This window comes from Phyllobates terribilis, unplaced genomic scaffold, assembly GCF_046119375.1.
Source record: "Phyllobates terribilis strain yellow unplaced genomic scaffold, ASM4611937v1 Scaffold_3__8_contigs__length_932513732, whole genome shotgun sequence".
Classification (NCBI taxonomy): Eukaryota; Metazoa; Chordata; class Amphibia; order Anura; family Dendrobatidae; genus Phyllobates; species Phyllobates terribilis.
The window spans coordinates 546037247-546061781 of NW_027362763.1; the positions used below are offsets into that span (position 1 = coordinate 546037247).

At 45.0% G+C, this 24535-nt stretch overlaps 1 protein-coding gene across 1 annotated transcript in view; it reads right to left on the reverse strand.

The window, feature by feature from the left end:
- Positions 1-9610: 9610 nt before the first annotated feature.
- NMBR (neuromedin B receptor) overlaps positions 9611-24535 on the reverse strand; it is a 228332-nt gene continuing 213407 nt past the window's right edge. The window contains exon 2 of the mRNA XM_073671351.1: positions 9611-11036. Coding sequence (XP_073527452.1) covers positions 10638-11036 — 399 coding nt within the window. The 3' untranslated portion in view covers positions 9611-10637. The remainder of the gene's footprint in view (positions 11037-24535) is intronic.

Here is a 24535-nt window from a genome sequence, read left to right on the forward strand (position 1 = left end):
ATCAATTCAGGAATTGTGTTTTGGGGATTTTTTTTATGCCATTCACCGTGTGGTAAAATTGAAATGGCAGCTTTTTTCCTCGGGTCAGTACGATTACAGCGGTACCACATTTATACATTTTTTTTTTAATGTTTTGGCGCTTTTATACAATCAAAGTAAATTAATAGAAAAAATTTTTACATCGCTTTCTTCTGAGACCTGTAACTTTTTTATTTTTCCACTGACGAAGATGTATCATGGCTTGTTTTTTTTGTGGGACAAGATAACGTTTCGCACTTTATTCCACTTTTTGTTTTGGTGGTATGATGGTAAATCATAGCTTTTGGCCTTGTTTTTCATTTATTTTGCTATGGTGTTCACTGAAGGGGTTAACTAGTTGGACAATTTTATAGTTCGGTTCGTTACTGACACAGCAATACCAAATATGTTATGTTTTTTTGTTTATTTTTTACACAGATAAATGTATTTATTTGATTAATATTTTTCCTTTTAGTTTTGTTTTTCACTTTGTGATTTTTTTTTAATATTTTTATAATTTTTATTAACTTTTTTTTTACTGTTTTACATTGTCCCAGTATGCTGATGTAATACTCTGCAATGCTTTTGCACTGCAGAGCCTCAGATCAGCGTCTGACAGATCGCATCGCGTTGTGCTGATTGGAGCACAGAGGGAGTTAAACACTGAAAAGAATGAAATCAAAACTCCACAGTTACATTATTTTGCTCATCTCACTTCCTTAAAAATGCAATCAAAAGAGATAAAAACATAATGTGTACCGTAAATTGGTATCAATCAAACATCAGATCTCTACACAAACACAAGCTCTCATGCAGGTCCACCAACATAAAAATATAACAGATTTTGGAAAATGGCAACACAAAGCAATAAAAAAATATATTTTACAAAATCAATGCAAGTTTGGCATCACCATAATCACAATGACCTGGACAATTGTGTTTCTGGGTTATTTTTACTGCAAATCAAATGCCCTAAAAAAAAACCCCTCAAAACAATAGTTTTGGAATTGAATTTTTTTGACCAATTCATCCCACTTGGGATGTTTTCAGTACATTGTATAGCAAAATTAATGTTGTTATTCAAAACTCCAATCTGTTGCTCAAAAAACAAGCCCTTATTCATCTAGGTTGACATAAAAAAAAATTAAAAAATATTCTTGGAAGAAGGAAAGGTAAAAACGAAAATACAAAAATGAAAAAATTCCCTGCTCATTAAAGAGTTAAAATGAATATGGTTAGTGGTAAAATCTACTTGGAAGGTATGTTTTTCCCAATGCGTTTCTTTTTATATGTTATTTTTCTGTCTATCTGTCATGAGCCTGTCAGTATATGAGTATATTGCATAGAATATGAAATAAGAGTATACATACAGTGTACAATGCAGTGCACATTAATGGAAAGAATTGAAATTAAATTGCTATAAAATATTCACAAGTTCTAATCATAAATACTTCAAATGTAGCACGTTCTTGCAAAATCTTTGAAAAATATTCCCATTCCCATTATACCAATCACATTTTTATAGCTTTTAAATGTGTCCTATGTATAGAATATTTAACATTTTCTCCTGTGTACGCAATACTACAAGTTGCCAAGTTATAATAATTGCTAGTAAGCAAGAAATAAATTGTATCAGAGCACAGGAGGCTCCAGAGGGGAAACTATTTCTTTTTAGTGGAACAACGAAATGTCACATGATAATACCAATGTATTAGACCTTAATCACTCACCTGTTCTGTATTATAAAGCTGTACGCATTCCAGTTGTTTCCCTAGGCTTCTAGATAAAAAGGTCACCATCATAAAAAAACAGATTTTTAGGAGTGCCATATTAAAGATCTTAACAACAGGGAATTCTTTATAATAAGGGACCTGGAAAGGTTGGAGCACTACTCTGGAGATTCAGTATGGTTTGTTCAAATGGCCCAATTCGATTCACAGGACCTGGTCTACCGGCCATGTTGACAATCTGTAGCTATTGAATGGAAGCCCTACAAACAGCCTCCTACCAGCCAACATCCGCAGCTCTTCTTTTTTATTAGCCGACATGGTCCAACATCACAAGTGTGTCACATTACAAAAATAATGTTGCACCAGATCAGCTAATCACAAAAAAGTGCTGAGGATCCCGTCAGGTAAAGGTGGTTCACAAGGCTCCTATCTAGCAGCAGTAGATTACGGACGTGGCTGCTGAACCAGGTCCAGCGAACCAATTCGCACCATCTCTAACTCCTTAGTGTGCAAGAGTGGTATTACCATGTATTTGCATACAGAGTGGCGAGCCAATCAGTTGTTTATTCAATAATTAGATCTAAAGATATTGGTAATTGCATAAACATATAAAGAAATACAATTGTGCTGACCAAAATTTTGTGTTGACCAAAATAACCAGTCTTTAACATAATTTTGCAAATAAAGAGTAAAGAAATACAGTAATTAAATGGCTGCTAATATAAATATCAATATTTTACTTGGATATAATTTTCCCAGATTACCACTTCTGCTTATGTATTTACAATCTTTGACTTTTCAGAATTTTTTAGATAGCGCTCTAAATTGTAATTATTACAGTAGATTTTCAGAAAAAAAGTTGACTTAGGGCTGTTCAGTCAACCATTGAAACAGTTATTTATTCTCTTAAGGGGAATTTTTCCACGTATTACCAGTCTATTTTTCTGAATGTGTCAAGTGTCACACCTATCAAGTGTTGAAGTTTTCAAACACTAGTAATGTATATGTCTGCAAAATATAAGATCAGACAAATCAACAGAGCGGAGAGAAATAAGAAGTAAATAAATGCTTGATAATAATCATACATTTTTACCTTTACCTATCTCAGCACTCAAACGCAACCTGGAACTAAAATGTACATTTTTAATAATGTTTTATAATAATTATATACTGTATGATGGCGAATTACTGTGTATATTGATGCTCATGTTGGTCCTCTCCAAATATACTTTAATGTTACAAAACATCATTTCTATGATTTCCCCAAATGCTCCTCCAAAGGGAACCCGTTATGTCCAAATATTCTATATACCTGCATTTATAGTTAATGTGTATGTAAATAGCGTTAAAATCATGCCTATCTGCCTTGCTGGAGCAACGGGTACAGTAAAAAAATGAACTGGTATCCTTCCGGTTGCCACCGGAATGCAGTCACCGAGGCCCTTTTATTGGAAGAGAGCCGCTGCATGGAGGCAATAGGTTCATTTTCTCCTTATAGCAGCTTTTCCAGTAATGCAGCAATGCATGATTTTAACACTAACTTGCAGATTAACCATATATCTGCAGGCAAATAGGGTTTTTGCACATGACATGTTCCCTTTAAAGTTTCAAATAAAACACCATCCATATGACCATATTTTCGGTCCAAGCGCTTTCCATGGAAAAAAATGACAGCACTTGGACTAATATTATTCACATGTGCTGTGTAGATGAGTGTTTTTTTCATAGATCAAATGTCCAATTGAACAAAATAAACTAATATCATACACCAGTCTTGTTTCGTATTTCAGATGAGACTCACCTATTCTAAATCTATGGGTGCTCGATAAAAGCCCATTGCATACAGATAAACCATATAGCATCTGATTTTTACAGGTACATTGCAAATCTTTAATATAGGAAACTGTATTTGATCTTGAATTTTAATAAGAGATTTCCAAATCATTGCTTTCTTGTTTTCTTTACATTTTATATAGTGTCCCAACTTTTTTAGAATTGGCATGTATAACATAATGCATTTTATAATAAACGACTTTTGTTTCTGACTAATGAAAGGTCATTAATTGGAACTATATGTGCTAGTGGTACCCAGTTATATTAATTATTTGTAAACATTACTGATTGTAAATGTACTTTAAAATGGTCTGGGTAGCCCAGATAATATAATTTAAAGTACACCTCCATGTATAAAAACCTCTCAAGAAATGCATTCCAGTGCGTAAATTCAAGTTTTCAATCTAGAACATTAAAAAAGAAAGCTTTGTTCTGTTTGTTGACTACATTCATTACAATATAGAGCAGAAGATGCAGAAAACTGAATAACAGATTAGAGAGACTGAGACATAAATATATAGATCTTTCTAGATCTGCATAGGACTTGATAGATACAGTGCCTTGAAAAAGTATTTATACACTGTGAACTTTTCCATATTCTTTCATGTTACACCTACAAACTTAAAGGGGTTTTCCCATGAACAAAGACCATTTTAATTAATGAATCTTTGGAATAAAAATAAGTTCCACAATTGGATGTGTTAAAAACAATGTTCCTGTGCTGAGATAATCTTATAAATGTGCCCCTGCTGTGTACTGTGTAATGGCTGTGTCTGACCGTACAGGAACATGGTCTGATCATACCACAGCTCCTGGGCAGGGGAGGAAGCAAAAGAGTATACAGACATTACAGCATAGGTTCACAGCTGATTCTTTCTGTGATGCAGAACATTTCATTATAAAAGAGAAAAAAATTTAGTTCCAGCTCCTAGATGTAGTTCAAGGAGTTGGAACAACAATTTTTTTCTCTTCTATATTGTTCTACAGCTGGCCTGATGGTGTTCCGTGTACACAGAACATTCCTGCAGCATTTGGTGAGATGGCTGTTTTTCTATTTTAAAATATTTCATTGCCTGATTTTAAGCAATGTTTTACCTCAAAGAAAGAATCAGCTGGCTGAATCCCCTGCTGTAATGTCTATATATACTTTTTGTGTCCTCCCTCACCCAGTAGTTGTGGTATGATCAGACCATGTTCCTGCACGGTCAGACACAGCCATTACACAGCACATAGCAGGAGCACAGTTATAAGATTATCTCAGCACAGGAACATTTTTTTGAAACACATCCAATTGTGGAACAAATTATGTTTCAAAGATCTATTGATTAAAATGATGATAGAAATTAACTTTGTTCGTGGGAAAACTCCTTTTAAATGATTTTTATCTTGATTTTATGTGATATACACAAAGTAGCAAGTATTTGTGAAGTGTAAAGGAAATGATTTTCTAATATTTTAAAAATACAAATCTGAAAATTGTGATATAGATTTGTATTCAGCTACCTTTGAATACAAAGGACCACATTTTGCTGCAATCACTGCTGCAAGTCTTCTGGTTATGTCTCTAGCATCTTTAGAGGCTAAAATTTTTACCCATTCTTCTTTGCAAACTAGCTTTAGCTCAGTAACATTGGATGAAGAGCATCTTTGAACAGTAAATTTCAAGTCTTGCAACATATTACATATATACATAGTTAGTAAAGCCGAATAAAGACTTGCGTCCATCAAGTTCGACCTGTTAGTTCTGTAATTGCTAAGGTTGATCCAGAGGAGGGCAAAAACCCCAAATGATTTGGCCAATCTTCACCTGAGGAAAAATTCCCTCCCGACTCTGAAACCAGCAGTCAGAATAAATCCCTGTATCAACCTACTATTTTATTTTATTTTTAAGTATATGCTGAAATCTGCCTGGTATCTAGAAATGCATCCAGTCCCCGCTTGAACTGGTGTAGTGAATCCGACATTACCGTCTCCTCACTCAGTGAATTCCATATTCTCACTGCTCTTACCGTAAAGAACCCCTTCCTATGCTGGTGCTGAAACCTTTTCTCTTCCAGTCTTAGTGAATGCCCTCTTGTTACCGTAATATCCCTCCTTTTGAACAAATCCCGGCCAAGGTCTCTATACTGTCCCCTAACATATTTGTACACATTTATTATGTCCCCCCTCAACCTTCTCTTTTCCAGGCTGAATAGTCCTAGTTTTGCCAACCTCTCTGGGTATTGCAGTCCCTCCATTCCCTTTATTAATTTTGTTGCCTTCCTTTGTACCTTTTCAAGCTCATTTATATCCTTTCTATATATTGGGGCCCATAACTGAGCACAGTATTCCAAGTGTGGTCTGACCAGTGCTTTGTACAGTGGAAGAACAATGTTCTCCTCCTTTGCAGCTATACCTCTTCTGATACATCCCATTACCCTGTTTGCCCTTACAGCAGCGGCCTGACTTCGGGCACTCCAATTTAGTTTGCTATCAATCAAGATGCCCAAGTCCTTCTCCATCTCTGAATTCCCCAATGATTTCCCATTCAGTGAGTACTGGTGACTTCCATTTTTCCTTCCCATATGTATGACCTTACATTTCTCCTCGTTAAACCTCATTTGCCATTTAATGCTCCACCTACCCAGCTTATCCAAATCCCTCTGTAGGTCTGCACTGTCCTCTTTTGTATTAATTGTTTTACATAACTTTGTGTCATCTGCAAATATTGATATTTTACTATTTATCCCGTTGACTATGTCGTTAATAAAGATATTAAATAACATTGGGCCTAGTACAGACCCCTGTGGTACCCCACTAGTGACGCTTACCCAATCTGAGTATATTCCATTTATAACCACCCTCTGCCTTCTATCCTTTAGCCAGTTAGCTACCCACTTGCAGACATTTTCCCCCAGCCCCATCATTCTCATTTTGTATACCAACCTATTATGTGGCACGCTATCGAACGCTTTTGAGAAGTCGAGATACACGACATCCACTGGTTCCCCCTGATCTACTCGAGAGCTAACCTCCTCGTAGAAGTCAATCAGGTTTGTTTGGCAGGAGCGATTCCTCATGAATCCATGTTGGTTCGGGGTTAATAGATTATTAGCATCAAGATGCTCCATGATTGCCTCATTAATAAAGCCTTCAAAAATTTTGCCCACAACGGACGTCAGACTCACCGGCCGATAGTTTCCGGCGTCACTTTTTGCTCCCTTTTTGAATATTGGCACTACATTCGCCTGTCGCCAATCAAGTGGCACAGACCCAGTCTCAACAGAGTCCTTAAATATAAGATATAACGGTCTGTCTATCACATTACTTAGTTCCCTTAGTACCCGTGGGTGTATGCCATCAGGTCCTGGTGATTTGTTTATTTTAATGTTACTGAGGCATTTCTGTACCCCAGCTTGGGTTAGATTTGTCATACTTACTGGAGGATTAAGTTTGTCACTTCTCATTTCGCCTGTTAGTTCTTTTTCCTTTGTGAAAGTTGACGAAAAAAATTTATTTAATAGATTAGCTTTATCCTCATCTTTCTCTATGATTTTGCCTTCATCACTTTTTATCGGTCCAATATTATCCGATTTAATCCTTTTACTATTTATATACGTAAAGAACAGTTTGGGATTTGATCTACTTTCCCTAGCAATACGTCTCTCTGTTTCCTCCTTTGCTATTTTTATTTGTTTTTTGTAGGTTCTCGTTTTTTCCTTGTAACACATTAGTGCCTCCTTGCTGTTTTCCTGTTTTAATCTCTTGAATGCCTCTTTTTTGCTATTTAACGCCCCTTTTACGTTCTTATTCAACCATATTGGTTTCCTCTTATTTCTGGCCCTTTTATTCCCATACGGTATATACCTCTCGCACTGAGTATTCAGATTTCTTTTGAAGGTTTCCCATTTACTATTCGTATTCCTTTGATTAAGAACTTTGTCCCAGTCTATAAGTTGAAGGTTTTCTTTCAGCTGATCAAACTTCGCCCTCCTAAAGTTTAATGTTTTAGTTGTTCCCTTATTGATAACCCTACTGAAGGGCATTTTGAAATTGATAATATTATGATCGCTATTACCTAGGTGCCCCCCTATCTGTACCTCAGTTATTCTATCAGGCCTATTAGTTAAGTCCAACACGGCCTTCCCTCTCGTTGGTTCCTGCACTAGTTGGGAGAGATAATTATCCTTGATATTTGTCAAGAACCTTTTTCCTTTCTGCGATCTACAGGTTTCTGTTTCCCAGTCAATATCCGGGTAGTTGAAGTCCCCCATTACAATCACCTCATTATGTTTTGCTACTTTGTCTATTTGTCCTAATAGCAGTTTCTCATTCTCCTCTGTTATATTGGGTGGCTTATAGCAGACCCCCAGTAATATTTTATTATTATTTTTTGCCCCCTCTATCTCTACCCACATGGACTCAATAGGATTTCAGTCTGGACTGTGACTGGACCATTCAAACATATGAATATGCTTTGATTAAAACCATCCAATTGCAGCTTTGGCAATATGATTAGGGTCATTATCCTGCTGCAAGGTGAACCTATGTCCCAGTCTCAAGTCTTTCGCAGTCTCTAACAGGTTTTCCTCTAGTATTGCCCTGTATTTAGTTCCATCCATCTTCCCATGAACTCTGACTAGCTTACTTGTCTCTGCTGAAGAAAAGTATCCCCACAGCATGATGCTTTCACCGCCATGTTTGATGATCGGGATGGTGTTTTCGACGTCATGTGTAATGTTAGTTTTCCGCCATACATAGCGTTTTGTATTTAGCCAATAAAGCTCCACATGCTACCTGTGTCTCCTACATGGCTTTTTGCAAACTGCAAATGCCACTTAGTATGGGTTGCTATTCAAAATGGCAATCTTCTTGCCACTCTTTCATAAAGGCCAGATTTGTCGAGTATACAGCTAATAGTTGTCCCATTAACAGGTTTTCCCATCTAAATTGCGGATCTGTGCAGATCCTCCAGAGTGACCATGGATCTCTTGGCTGCTTCAATAATTAGTGCTTTCCTTGCTTGGAATGTCAGTTTAGGTGGACAACCATGCCTTGGTAGGTTTGCAGTTGTGCCATACTCCTTCCATTTTTGGATTATGGATTGAATAGTGCTCTGTGGGATGTTCAAGGCTTGGGCTATTTTTTATACCATAACCCTGCTTTCCTCTTCTCTACAACTTGATTCCTGACCTCTCTGGTGTGTTCCTGATTTTCATGATGCTGTTTTATCACTACAGTTCTCAAACAATCGTGTGAGGCCTTCACAAAACATTTATTTTACTGATAATAAATTACACTTAGATGGACTCAATTTACTAATTATGTGCGACTTCTGAAAGCAATTGGTCACTCAGGATTTTATTTAGGGGTATAAGACTACAGGGGGCAGAATATAAATATACATCACAATTTTCAGATTTATATTTTTTAAATAATTAGAAAAACATGTATCATTTAATTTAAACATCAAAATACTTGCTACATTCTGTTGATACATAAGATAAACTCCCAATAAAATACATTTAGGTTTGCGCATGAAACATGAAAAAAAGGTGGAAAAGTTCATGACTAGGTATGAATACAAAGACTTGAAGACAGAGTGACCATGTCCAGGCTTCAATTTCAATTTATAATATGTGTAATATATCAGATAAAGATGATTTACTGTTGATTAAGGAATGAAACCTCAATTAATAATTGTTCTTATTAGAAAGCTTGCATAACAATTGTAGACCAGATGGCATCGTGCATGCATAAAAACATTGTTTTTATATGAAATAACATAAATAGTTTGAAAATATCTGAATGTGTGGATTCTTAACTTTAAACAGTGACAAGTGAACTAAATTTACTCTCAGTTCATGAGTACAATATGTATTCAGTGAAGACAGATTTTCACATTGGTGAGACATGAGATGATAGTTGCTGCTCATAAAATTCTAAGTAAAGGGCAGGGTGAGGAGGAGGAGGAAGGAGAAGCTAGAGGTAGACACAGGAAGTCTGCGGCAAACTCACTTTAAAGAACAGTTAGGCTGTGTTCCCACGATTAGAATTTAGTGAGCTTTTGATATTGTAGATTTTCTACAGCATTTCTGTACCAATTAGCTAAATTAGGAAACTTACGGTTTTTCATTGCATTTTTTACAAGTGCTTTTAACATGTTTTTTGATACTGCATTTTTGTCTCTTTTTTGTATGTCATAATAAATAAAGCTACTTTTGTTTTGATACTTTCTGGTATTTGGCTTTGACTTTATTGACACAGTCATGCGTGGAATACATGCATTTAAAACACACATGCATTTTTTACCTGTGGATTTTCTGCATCTAATGCAATTATATTGGGAAATTCCACCCATAAAACTCAGCATATCTGCAAGAGATATTGGCATGTGTTGGATTTAAAATATGTATCGCAGGTCAGTTTAAGGCATATTGGCCATGAAATGTCTATAAATCCATCTCACTTTTCTGGATCTGCAAGATGGTCATTTTTTTGCACAACAAAATATGCAGCATCAAAATGTAACTAAGAACTCATCATGGGAACTTAACCTTACACTTTAAAAATGAATTATGATTTAATCTCTAAATGATTCTCCCTAGAACTAAGGCTAAAAGTGGACCTTGCTTTGTTCATGTATGATTTATTGGCTATGTTATAACTAAATTCACAGCGCAAGATGTCAATTTAGTAACTTATACATGATTTTCATAAAAAGAAGAAATTACAATTTGACGCCTCAGGAAATGCATGTAAACAAGGTCTTCACTCCTATTTTCCCAGTGTGGTATTTGCTAGAAGCAATTTTAGACATTAATTCCAAAAAAGAGTATTTTCGTATACATGCTCAGCACTCCTAACTGTATTTATGTAATCCAGTTGAACTTCTTGAAAAAATTAAATAATTAAATCATACAATATTTGCCATTTCAAACAAATACATATAATTTACTTGTTCAAAAAAAAATGATGAATGATTTCCAATATTATTCAATTACCATCACAAAACTTAAATTTTCCTTACAATCGAAGTTATCGAAAATAAACTTAGGTTTGTTATTTGTAGAATAATCACAATGACGCTTCTTGACGACTTTGACCATTGAGCAGAGAAGTGCTGGTCACTGTGTTCTTAACATTACTCTTCAGAGAAGTCATTCGCACATTAGATGAATTAAGCAAGTAGCTGGTAGACCGTTGGTGGCGCCTCTTCCTACGACAGCACAACTGGCTGTTAAAGTGTCTTCTGAAACTTTCACTCAGTAGGTAGAGTGCAAAAGGATTTACACAGGAGTTAGAAAAGCTTAAGACACGGGCCACTAATGTGATAATCATATGTCCCAAAGAAGGATCAATTTCGCTGTAGTTGAAAGACCTGTACATATATAAAACGTGGTTTGGAAACCAGCAGAGTGCAAAGCAGCCAACAAACACCAGAACGATTTTTGCCAGACGTTTTCGAGTTTCCATCTGTAATAAGAAAAATGTTTAAGTTAGTATTTAATTGTTTTTTGCAAAAATGTATTTTGCATCCCCACCTTTAGAATTATGTCTGTTCATTTATTCAAAATTTGGACCAGTAAAAAGCATATACGACAACAAATTTTTTAACCCCTTTCTGACATGTGCCGCACGGCGGTATTTAACATGGCCACGGCGGAAGGAATCACTAGTCCCGCCCATCAGCGCCCATGTCACATGACCGAGGGTCGCCGATGGGTTGGCATAACAACCCGGGGTCTGCAGGAGACCCCTGCGATTGTCATTGCCAGGATGCTATGGGCGCTGCCAGGTGGTTGGCACTTATTGCAAGTGAGTATGTTTGCTACACAAAGGCAATCTGATGATCGCAGCTTCTAGTCTCCCATGGAGACTATTGAAGCATATAAAAAGTTTAAAAAAAAGTTTTTAAAAATATAAAAAAATATAAAGTTTAAATCACCCCCCTTTTGCACTATTCAAAATAAAATAATAAAAAAATCAAATATGCACATATTTGGTATTGCTGCATTCAGAATCGCCTGATCTATCAATATATATAAAAAAATTAATCTGATCAATAAACGGCATAATGAGTAAAGAAATCAAAATGCCAGAATAAATTTTTGGGGGTCACTGCCACATTATTATAAAATGTAATAACGGGCAATCAAAACATCATAACAAATGCCCTCATCCGGCCCCAGATCCTGAAAAATTGAGACGCTACGGAAAATGGTGACTTTTTATTTTTAACAAACTTTGGATTTTTTTTTCACCACTTAAATAAAAAAGAACCCATACATATTTGGTATATACAAACTCACAATGACCTGGAGAATCACAATGGATGGTCAGTTTTAGCATTTAGTGAATATGGTAAAAAAAAAAAAAAAACTGTGGAATTGCACTTTTTTTGCAATTTCACTGCACTTGGAATTTTTTTCCTGTTTTCCAGTAGATGATTTGATAAAACCAATGGTTTTGTTCAAAATTACAACTTGTCCCACAAAAAATAAGCCCTCACATGGCCATATTGCCAAAAAAATAAAAAAGTTATAGCTCTGGGAAGAAGGGTAGCAAACAACGAAAGCACAAAAATGGAAAATGGCCCGGGGGTGCAGGGCTGAAATATACTGCATGGCTCATCTCAGTTCCACCAAGGTCAGATTTTGAAAATCAACCATGGTACTCGCAGCCTGAAAGTATAGATTAAGGAATGTAAATAAGTACCCTGATTTTTACTAAGCAGTAGTGATTACAGTAATTAATCCATACACAGGAACCACATATCATCTCCATCATCACTGGAAAAGCAAGTTAAAGTTGAACAGATATAATCACAAATGAGGGAAGGAAGGGGTTAGCAGGATAAAAGGCACACAAAATTTGCTAATGAGTGATTTTCAAACAACCCTGATTTTATACTATATCTCCTCTTTAAGTAGGGTGACACAGCTTGTTGCGGGGCAGTGTGAAAGTACATACAGTTAAAGAATACTGCTGTCATACTGATGATTTCCTCAGTACACATAACATTGTGGGTTATAGTTAATTTAGTGACAAAATGTATAATTGGTGGAGAAAGGTTGAACTTGATGGACCTAGGCCATATATACACACGTGGTCAAAATTGTTGGTACCCCTCGTTTAATGAAAGAAAAACCCACAATGGTCACAGAAATAACTTGAATCTGACAAAAGTAATAATAAATTAAAAATCTATGAAAATGAACAAATGAAAGTCAGACATTGCTTTTCAACCCTGCTTCCACAGAATTTTTAAAAAAATAAACTCATGAAATAGGCCTGGAAAGAAATTATGGTACCCCTGAAAATAATCTGACAAAAGGGACATGTTAAATCAAGTTGTGTACACTAATTAGCATCACAGGTGTCTACAATCTTGTAATCAGTCAGTGGGCCTGTATATAGGGCTACAGATACTCACTGTGCTGTTTGGTGACATGGTGTGTACCACACTCAACATGGACCAGAGGAAGCAAAGGAAAGAGTTGTCTCAGGAGATTAGAAAGAAAATTATAGACACGCATGTTAAAAGTAAAGGTTATACAGTGGTGGCCAAAAGTATTGGCACCCCTGCAATTCTGTCAAATTATACTCAGTTTTGTAGCATCGGCGTCCCTGCCCTCTGATAGGCAGGGACGCCATCCCTCTCACCTCCGCGCTCCTCACGTGGGTCCCTCCAGCGCTCCTGTCTCTGTCGGCGCAGCGGCGTCCCTGCCCCATGTCAGACAGGGACACCGTCTCTCCCGCCCCCCGGCTCCTGGCGCGGCTTCTCCCTGCGCTCCGTTCCCTGCTGTGGCCGGCACGCGTTCCTCCTCCAGCAGAGTGCTTAGGACGCGTGCGTGCGCACTCCCCCCCTCTTAAAGGGACAGCGCGCGTCTTCCTAAAGAGTCCCCGGCCAATGGCCAGAAGACTTCCCACATTTAAGGCACCTCCTCCAAAATGGAGGTGCCCGAGCAAAGTTGTTTGCACTGTGTCTTACCTGTGCTTCAGCCCTCAGGTTCCGCTGTTAGCCTGACTTCTCGTCCTGCCTGACAGCCTGTTATCCGTCCGTTACCTGCCGAGCCTGCCAGACTGTTCACCTGAAGCTCACCTGTTACCTGCCTGTTACCTGCCTTGGCTATCTGCCCGCTCACCTGGGAGCATGCGCAAGCCCCGTCTGTCAGACCGCTCACCTGGGAGCATCCACCAGTTACCTGCCTGTTACCTGCCTCGTCTGTCAGACAGCTCACCTGGGAGCGTCCACCAGTTACCTGCCTGTTACCTGTCTCGTCTGTCTGCCTGCTCACCTGGGAGCGTCCACCAGTTACCTGCCTGTTACCTGCTGTGTCCGTCAGCCCCCTCACCTGGGAGCGCCCACCAGTTACCTGTCAGTTACCCGCCTCTTCTGTCTGCCCGCTCATCTGGGAGCACCCGCTTGCTTTCTGCCAGCCTGCCTGGAGACCCTGCCGTCACTTGCTGTGACCACCTTCCTGGTAAACCTAAAGACTGCTACTTGCCCTGCTTTCTCGAACTGTGACCTCCTGTCAGCTACCAGAGACTTCCGCCTGCTTGCCGTGTCCATCCACCATACCGGTCAGTCCCAGCCCTCGGACCCGTGGGAGCCACCTGCTCTCTTACAAGGTCGTCCCCAGAGTAGCACCTGGTCCCTCTGCCCGGATCCTCCCCGGTCACGGTGTCGTTAGCTGCCGTACAACCAGGGTCGGTTCGGGTGGATACTTAGTCACGCCCCTCTGGGTCCCTCCTTGCACCTCGGCACAGAGGTTCCACCACCCGGATCCGTAACAGTTTGCTCGGGCCATGGAACCCGGTGGCACCCAAGCTCCCTCACTCTCGGACCTATGCCATGAACTATCCCGTCAGAGGTCCCAACAGGAGTCCATCCTGAGCCAACTGCATAATGTTAACTCCCGCCTGGACACACTGACTGCTTCATAGGGACCTGCTTCCAGTCACACGACTCCTACCCTGACAGCGTCGCCGCCCATCAATACCATGGAATCCCTTCCCGGTCCCCGCCTATCCGCCCCGCCTCATTTTGGTGGAGACCCCAGTCTGGCACGAGGCTTCATTAACCAGTGCACCCTGCACTTCGAACTTTTGGCACACCAATTCACCTTCGACCAGGACAAAGTGGCCTTCATCATGTCCCATCTCTCTGGGGAGGCACTGGCTTGGCTATATCCCCTATGGGAGAGAGGAGACCCCCTGGTGTCCAACCTGCCAGCCTTTCTCAAGGTCTTCGACGAACCAGAATGAAAGACATCATCTGCCTCCTCTCTGCTACGCCTCCGCCAGGGGAGTCTCACCGTGGGCCAATATGCCATACGGTTCCGTACCCTTGCTTCTGAGCTTGCCTGGGATAACAAGGCCCTAGTGTCCGTCTTCTGGGAAAGCCTATCCGGCCGGATTAAAGATGAACTCGCCGGTCGGGACATTCCTTCCTCCCTGGATGACTTAGTAACACTTGCCACCCAGATTGACATCCGGTTCCAGGAGCGTACCAAAGAGGTCACCCGTGAGAGGAGGTTTCCCCGCCTTGCTCCCACTTTCCAGAGACCCGTCTCTTCCTCTGTAACTCCTTGGGCGCACACGCCAGAGCCCATGCAGCTCGACCAGACCAAGATGGTCAAAACCCGTCAAGAGTCACGCCGTGCCGAGGGGAGCGGTTTCTACTGTGGCAGTAAGGAGCACCGGATCCGTTCCTGCCCGGAGAGGTCGGGAAACGCCAGTGTCTAGGATCGCTCGGAGAGGTCGTCCTAGACAAAAGTAAACCCCCTCCATCTCTAATGCTGTCGGTCTCTATCATCTGCGGGGAGAACCGCTACTTTGAACTAGCTCAACTCGATTCTGGAGCTGCCGGAAACCTCATTTCCCTGTCCCTGGTAGAGAAATACCGCATTCCCACTAAACCTTTGGCTGAACCCTTATCTGTCGTCTCCGTGGATGGAGGGCTCTTACCACTAACCATCCAACTCATCACCGAACCCATGACTTTGCAGGTGGGAATGCTGCACTCTGAGAGGATCTTCTTCCATGTTCTACCTGGACTCTCTCACGCCCTTTTGTTAGGCCTTCCTTGGCTCCAGAGACATGCACCCGTGCTGAATTGGCAGACCGGAGAGGTCCTTCGCTGGGGGCAGGACTGTCATAAGACTTGTTTAGTTCCTGTTCGTCCTGCTCTTCCGTCTCCTACTCCAGCCAATCTACCCAGCCTACCGGCTCCTTATTGGTCTTATGCTGATGTTTTCAACAAGAAAGAAGCAGAAACATTACCCCCCCATAGACCATACGATTGCCCAATCGACCTGGTACCCGGCGCTACTCCACCCCTTGGGCGTATTTACCCGTTGTCTGTTGCCGAGACCCGGGCCATGTCTGAATATATTGAGGAAAATCTGGCCCGGGGATTTATCCGGAAATCTACCTCCCCGGCGGGAGCAGGCTTCTTCTTCGTTAAAAAGAAGGATGGCTCACTCTGTCCCTGTATAGACTATAGGGGTCTTAACCAGATCACGGTGAAGAATAAATACCCCCTTCCGCTCATTCCTGAATTATTTGACCGTCTGAGGGGTGCCAGAATCTTCACCAAGCTGGATCTCCGTGGGGCGTATAACTTGGTCAGTATCCGCCAGGGAGATGAATGGAAGACGGCATTCAACAACCGGGATGGCCACTATGAATATCTCGTAATGCCCTTCGGCCTCTGTAATGCTCCCGCTGTCTTTCAAGAGTTGGTCAATGACATCTTCTGTGACCTTCTCTACTCCTGCGTGGTGGTGTACCTGGACGACATCTTGATCTTCTCTCCGGATCATCCCACACACCGGAGGGACGTTCGTCAGGTCCTACTCAGGCTCAGGCAGAACCACCTCTACGCAAAATTTGAGAAGTGGCTCTTTGAGCAGTCCTCCCTTCCATTTCTGGGCTACGTCATCTCCCAGACCGGCCTACGAATGGATCCTGAGAAACTTTCTGCCATCCTGAAGTGGCCCCGACCGGAGGGGTTGAAGGCGATTCAGCGGTTCCTGGGTTTCGCCAATAACTACCGCCTCTTCATTCCACACTTCTCTTCCCGGACTGCCCCTATCTCCGCGCTCACCCGTAAGGGCGCTATTCCCAGAGAATGGCCGCTAGAGGCTGAAGAGGCCTTCCTTTCTTTGAAACAAGCTTTCTCCTCTGCTTCTGTGCTGCACCGTCCGGACTGCAACAAACAATTCTTCTTAGAAGTAGATGCTTCCTCCTCCGGAGTCGGAGCGATGCTCACCCAAAAGTCGCCATCCGGGAGAATGGTAACCTGCGGCTTCTTCTCCAAACTCTTCTCCTCGTCTGAGCGCAATTATTCTATAGGAGACCGAGAATTGTTAGCCATTAAATTGGCACTGGAGGAGTGGCATTACCTGCTCGAGGGGGCTCTTCACCCGGTAATAATTTATACGGACCACAAAAACTTGGCTTACCTCCAGAGTGCCCAAAGACTTAACCCGCACCAGGACCGGTGGTCCTTGTTCTTCGCCCGCTTTGATTTCATTCTTCATTTCCGCCCAGCATACAAAAATATCAAAGCCGATGCCTTGTCCCGATCCTTTCTGTTCTCCGATCTAGAGGAGGATCCTAAGCACATCATCGACCCCGCCAAGGTAATGCAAGTGGCTCCCTTGGATCTGAATTGTCTTCCACCTGGTAAGACATTCGTGACAGTACCTGATAGAGAGAAGGTTCTGCACTGGGGACATTCGTCTAAGCTAGCCGGCCATGCTGGCCAAAAGAATACCCTCCAGCTTATTGCCCGGCATTACTGGTGGCCTTCCCTGCGCAAGGAGGTAATAGACTTTGTCTCTGCCTGTGCGTCCTGCGCCCGCAACAAGGTTCCTAGACATCTGCCAGCCGGCTGCCTTCTGCCTCTTCCCGTACCTGCTGCCACGTGGCAACACATCGCCATGGACTTTATAACGGATCTCCCTGTCTCTGCTGGTTGTACGGTCATTTGGGTGGTCGCTGATCGCTTCTCTAAAATGGCTCACTTCATTCCCCTGCCGGGTCTTCCGTCTGCATCTGAGTTGGCTAAGTACTTTATTCATCATATTTTATGTCTCCATGGTCTTCCTCTCCACATCATGTCCGATCGAGGGGTTCACCTCTCACTTCTGGAGAGCCACGTGTAAACTGCTGGGGGTCACCTTGGACTTTTCTTCTGCTTATCACCCACAGTCCAATGGTCAAGTAGAGCAGATCAACCAAATCTTAACCAGTTACCTCCGGCACTTTGTTAATGCCCACCATTGGGTGGATCTTTTACCGTGGGCCGAGTTCTCCTACAATAATCACGAGAGCGAATCCTCTTCCAAATCCCCGTTTTTTTACAGTCTACGACCAACATCCCCGGATCCCGTTTCCCGTCTCGGTGGACAACCCGGCCGCGGAATCTCTTGTTAGCGAATTCTCCTCCATTTGGGAGAGTACAAGAGCCGCACTTCATCTGTCCTCCGAGCGGATGAAGAGACAGGCTGACAAGAGACGTCTGGATCCGCCTCAATTCCGTCCTGGAGATAAGGTCTGGCTCTCGTCCAAATTTGTCCGGCTCAAGATTCCTTCCTACAAGTTAGGGCCCCGGTTCATCGTCCCACTGGAAGTTATCAAGCAAATCAACCCAGTAACCTATAAATTGAAACTCCCGGCCAACTTGCGGATCCCCAACTCCTTCCATGTATCTCTCCTCAAACCCGTGGTACTTAACTCTTTTTCCAGGTCTTCAGCTACGCCTCCTGCCCCGGTTTCCGCTGAAGACGAGTTTGAGGTAGAGAGCATTCTGACCACCAAGAGGGTAAGAGGAAAGACCTTTTTTCTAGTGGATTGGAAGGGGTTTGGTCCTGAGGAGAGAACGTGGGAGCCTCGGGAGAACATCCATGCCCCGCTCATCCTTGATAAATTTCTTTCTGGCCGAAAGAGGAGGGGGCGTAAGGGGGGGGTACTGTAGCATCGGCATCCCAGCCCCCTGCTAGGCAGGGACGTCATCCCTCTCACCTCCGCGCTCCTCACGTGGGACCCTCCAGCGCTCCTGTCTTTGTCGGCGCAGCGGCGTCCCTGCCCCATGTCAGACAGGGACACCGTCTCTCCCGCCCCCCGGCTCCGGGCGCGGCTTCTCCCTGCGCTCCGTTCCCTGCTGTGGCCGGCGCGCGTTCCTCCTCCAGCAGAGCGCTTAGGGCGCGCGCGCGTGCACTCCCCCCCTCTTAAAGGGACAGCGCGCTTCTTCCTAAAGAGTCCCCGGCCAATGGCCAGAGGACTTCCCACATTTAAGGCACCTCCTCCAAAATTGAGGTGCCCGAGCAAAGTTGTTTGCACTGTGTCTTACCTGTGCTTCAGCCCTCAGGTTCCGCTGCTAGCTTGACTTCTCGTCCTGCCTGCCAGCCTGCTATCCGTCCGTTACCTACCGAGCCTGCTAGCCTGCTCACCTGCAGCGCTCACCTGTTACCTGCCTGTTACCTAACTTGGCTATCTGCCCACACACCTGGGAGCATCCGCCTGCCCTGTCTGTCAGACCGCTCACCTGGGAGGGTCGACCAGTTACCTGCCTGTTACCAGCCTCGTCTGTCAGACGGCTCACCTGGGGGCGTCCACCAGTTACCTGCCTGTTACCTGCCTCATCTGTCAGACCGCTCACCTGGGAGCGTCCACCAGTTACCTGCCTGTTACCTGTCTCGTCTGTCTGCCTGCTCACCTGGGAGCGTCCACCAGTTACCTACCTGTTACCTGCTGTGTCCGTCAGCCCGCTCACCTGGGAGCGCCCACCAGTTACCTGTCAGTTACCCGCCTCTTCTGTCTGCCCGCTCATCTGGGAGCACCCGCTTGCTTTCTGCCAGCCTGCCTGGAGACCCTGCCGTCACTTGCTGTGACCACCTTCCTGGTAAACCTAAAGACTGCTACTTGCCCTGCTTTCTCGAACTGTGACCTCCTGTCAGCTACCAGAGACTTCTACCTGCTTGCCGTGTCCATCCACCATACCGGTCAGTCCCAGCCCTCGGACCCGTGGGAGCCACCTGCTTTCTTACAAGGTCGTCCCCAGAGTAGCACCTGGTCCCTCTGCCCGGATCCTCCCCGGTCACGGTGTCGTTAGCTGCCGTACAACCAGGGTCGGTTCGGGTGGATACTTAGTCACGCCCCTCTGGGTCCCTCCTTGCACCTCGGCACAGAGGTTCCACCACCCGGATCCGTAACAGTTTGCTCGGGCCATGGAACCCGGTGGCACCCAAGCTCCCTCACTCTCGGACCTATGCCATGAACTATCCCGTCAGAGGTCCCAACAGGAGTCCATCCTGAGCCAACTGCATAATGTTAACTCCCGCCTGGACACACTGACTGCTTCATAGGGACCTGCTTCCAGTCACACGACTCCTACCCTGACAGCGTCGCCGCCCATCAATACCATGGAATCCCTTCCCGGTCCCCGCCTATCCGCCCCGCCTCGTTTTGGTGGAGACCCCAGTCTGGCACGAGGCTTCATTAACCAGTGCACCCTGCACTTCGAACTTTTGGCACACCAATTCACCTTCGACCAGGACAAAGTGGCCTTCATCATGTCCCATCTCTCTGGGGAGGCACTGGCTTGGCTATATCCCCTATGGGAGAGAGGAGACCCCCTGGTGTCCAACCTGCCAGCCTTTCTCAAGGTCTTCGACGAACCAGAATGAAAGACATCATCTGCCTCCTCTCTGCTACGCCTCCGCCAGGGGAGTCTCACCGTGGGCCAATATGCCATACGGTTCCGTACCCTTGCTTCTGAGCTTGCCTGGGATAACAAGGCCCTAGTGTCCGTCTTCTGGGAAAGCCTATCCGGCCGGATTAAAGATGAACTCGCCGGTCGGGACATTCCTTCCTCCCTGGATGACTTAGTAACACTTGCCACCCAGATTGACATTCGGTTCCAGGAGCGTACCAAAGAGGTCACCCGTGAGAGGAGGTTTCCCCGCCTTGCTCCCACTTTCCAGAGACCCGTCTCTTCCTCTGTAACTCCTCGGGTGCACACGCCAGAGCCCATGCAGCTCGACCAGACCAAGATGGTCAAAACCCGTCAAGAATCACGCTGTGCCGAGGGGAGCGGTTTCTACTGTGGCAGTAAGGAGCACCGGATCCGTTCCTGCCCGGAGAGGTCGGGAAACGCCAGTGTCTAGGATCGCTCGGAGAGGTCGTCCTAGACAAAAGTAAACCCCCTCCATCTCTAATGCTGTCGGTCTCTATCATCTGCGGGGAGAACCGCTACTTTGAACTAGCTCAACTCGATTCTGGAGCTGCCGGAAACCTCATTTCCCTGTCCCTGGTAGAGAAATACCGCATTCCCACTAAACCTTTGGCTGAACCCTTATCTGTCGTCTCCGTGGATGGAGGGCTCTTACCACTAACCATCCAACTCATCACCGAACCCATGACTTTGCAGGTGGGAATGCTGCACTCTGAGAGGATCTTCTTCCATGTTCTACCTGGACTCTCTCACGCCCTTTTGTTAGGCCTTCCTTGGCTCCAGAGACATGCACCCGTGCTGAATTGGCAGACCGGAGAGGTCCTTCGCTGGGGGCAGGACTGTCATAAGACTTGTTTAGTTCCTGTTCGTCCTGCTCTTCCGTCTCCTACTCCAGCCAATCTACCCAGCCTACCGGCTCCTTATTGGTCTTATGCTGATGTTTTCAACAAGAAAGAAGCAGAAACATTACCCCCCCATAGACCATACGATTGCCCAATCGACCTGGTACCCGGCGCTACTCCACCCCGTGGGCGTATTTACCCGTTGTCTGTTGCCAAGACCCGGGCCATGTCTGAATATATCGAGGAAAATCTGGCCCGGGGATTTATCCGGAAATCTACCTCCCCGGCGGGAGCAGGCTTCTTCTTCGTTAAAAAGAAGGATGGCTCACTCTGTCCCTGTATAGACTATAGGGGTCTTAACCAGATCACGGTGAAGAATAAATACTCCCTTCCGCTCATTCCTGAATTATTTGACCGTCTGAGGGGTGCCAGAATCTTCACCAAGCTGGATCTCCGTGGGGCGTATAACTTGGTCAGTATCCGCCAGGGAGATGAATGGAAGACGGCATTCAACAACCGGGATGGCCACTATGAATATCTCGTAATGCCCTTCGGCCTCTGTAATGCTCCCGCTGTCTTTCAAGAGTTGGTCAATGACATCTTCTGTGACCTTCTCTACTCCTGCGTGGTGGTGTACCTGGACGACATCTTGATCTTCTCTCCGGATCATCCCACACACCGGAGGGACGTTCGTAAGGTCCTACTCAGGCTCAGGCAGAACCACCTCTACGCAAAATTTGAGAAGTGGCTCTTTGAGCAGTCCTCCCTTCCATTTCTGGGCTACGTCATCTCCCAGACCGGCCTACGAATGGATCCTGAGAAACTTTCTGCCATCCTGAAGTGGCCCCGACCGGAGGGGTTGAAGGCGATTCAGCGGTTCCTGGGTTTCGCCAATAACTACCGCCTCTTCATTCCACACTTCTCTTCCCGGACTGCCCCTATCTCCGCGCTCACCCGTAAGGGCGCTATTCCCAGAGAATGGCCGCTAGAGGCTGAAGAGGCCTTCCTTTCTTTGAAACAAGCTTTCTCCTCTGCTTCTGTGCTGCACCGTCCGGACTGCAACAAACAATTCTTCTTAGAAGTAGATGCTTCCTCCTCCGGAGTCGGAGCGGTGCTCACCCAAAAGTCGCCATCCGGGAGAATGGTAACCTGCGGCTTCTTCTCCAAACTCTTCTCCTCGTCTGAGCGCAATTATTCTATAGGAGACCGAGAATTGTTAGCCATTAAATTGGCACTGGAGGAGTGGCATTACCTGCTCGAGGGGGCTCTTCACCCGGTAATAATTTATACGGACCACAAAAACTTGGCTTACCTCCAGAGTGCCCAAAGACTTAACCCGCACCAGGACCGGTGGTCCTTGTTCTTCGCCCGCTTTGATTTCATTCTTCATTTCCGCCCAGCATACAAAAATATCAAAGCCGATGCCTTGTCCCGATCCTTTCTGTTCTCCGATCTAGAGGAGGATCCTAAGCACATCATCGACCCCGCCAAGGTAATGCAAGTGGCTCCCTTGGATCTGAATTGTCTTCCACCTGGTAAGACATTCGTGACAGTACCTGATAGAGAGAAGGTTCTGCACTGGGGACATTCGTCTAAGCTAGCCGGCCATGCTGGCCAAAAGAATACCCTCCAGCTTATTGCCCGGCATTACTGGTGGCCTTCCCTGCGCAAGGAGGTAATAGACTTTGTCTCGGCCTGTGCGTCCTGCGCCCGCAACAAGGTTCCTAGACATCTGCCAGCCGGCTGCCTTCTGCCTCTTCCCGTACCTGCTGCCCCGTGGCAACACATCGCCATGGACTTTATAACGGATCTCCCTGTCTCTGCTGGTTGTACGGTCATTTGGGTGGTCGCTGATCGCTTCTCTAAAATGGCTCACTTCATTCCCCTGCCGGGTCTTCTGTCTGCATCTGAGTTGGCTAAGGACTTTATTCATCATATTTTATGTCTCCATGGTCTTCCTCTCCACATCATGTCCGATCGAGGGGTTCACCTCTCACTTCTGGAGAGCCACGTGTAAACTGCTGGGGGTCACCTTGGACTTTTCTTCTGCTTATCACCCACAGTCCAATGGTCAAGTAGAGCAGATCAACCAAATCTTAACCAGTTACCTCCGGCACTTTGTTAATGCCCACCATTGGGTGGATCTTTTACCGTGGGCCGAGTTCTCCTACAATAATCACGAGAGCGAATCCTCTTCCAAATCCCCGTTTTTTTACAGTCTACGACCAACATCCCCGGATCCCGTTTCCCGTCTCGGTGGACAACCCGGCCGCGGAATCTCTTGTTAGCGAATTCTCCTCCATTTGGGAGAGTACAAGAGCCGCACTTCATCTGTCCTCCGAGCGGATGAAGAGACAGGCTGACAAGAGACGTCTGGATCCGCCTCAATTCCGTCCTGGAGATAAGGTCTGGCTCTCGTCCAAATTTGTCCGGCTCAAGATTCCTTCCTACAAGTTAGGGCCCCGGTTCATCGTCCCACTGGAAGTTATCAAGCAAATCAACCCAGTAACCTATAAATTGAAACTCCCGGCCAACTTGCGGATCCCCAACTCCTTCCATGTATCTCTCCTCAAACCCGTGGTACTTAACTCTTTTTCCAGGTCTTCAGGTACGCCTCCTGCCCCGGTTTCCGCTGAAGACGAGTTTGAGGTAGAGAGCATTCTGACCACCAAGAGGGTAAGAGGAAAGACCTTTTTTCTAGTGGATTGGAAGGGGTTTGGTCCTGAGGAGAGAACGTGGGAGCCTCGGGAGAACATCCATGCCCCGCTCATCCTTGATAAATTTCTTTCTGGCCGAAAGAGGAGGGGGCGTAAGGGGGGGGTACTGTAGCATCGGCATCCCAGCCCCCTGCTAGGCAGGGACGTCATCCCTCTCACCTCCGCGCTCCTCACGTGGGACCCTCCAGCGCTCCTGTCTTTGTCGGCGCAGCGGCGTCCCTGCCCCATGTCAGACAGGGACACCGTCTCTCCCGCCCCCCGGCTCCGGGCGCGGCTTCTCCCTGCGCTCCGTTCCCTGCTGTGGCCGGCGCGCGTTCCTCCTCCAGCAGAGCGCTTAGGGCGCGCGCGCGCGCACTCCCCCCCTCTTAAAGGGACAGCGCGCTTCTTCCTAAAGAGTCCCCGGCCAATGGCCAGAGGACTTCCCACATTTAAGGCACCTCCTCCAAAATTGAGGTGCCCGAGCAAAGTTGTTTGCACTGTGTCTTACCTGTGCTTCAGCCCTCAGGTTCCGCTGCTAGCTTGACTTCTCGTCCTGCCTGCCAGCCTGCTATCCGTCCGTTACCTACCGAGCCTGCTAGCCTGCTCACCTGCAGCGCTCACCTGTTACCTGCCTGTTACCTAACTTGGCTATCTGCCCACACACCTGGGAGCATCCGCCTGCCCTGTCTG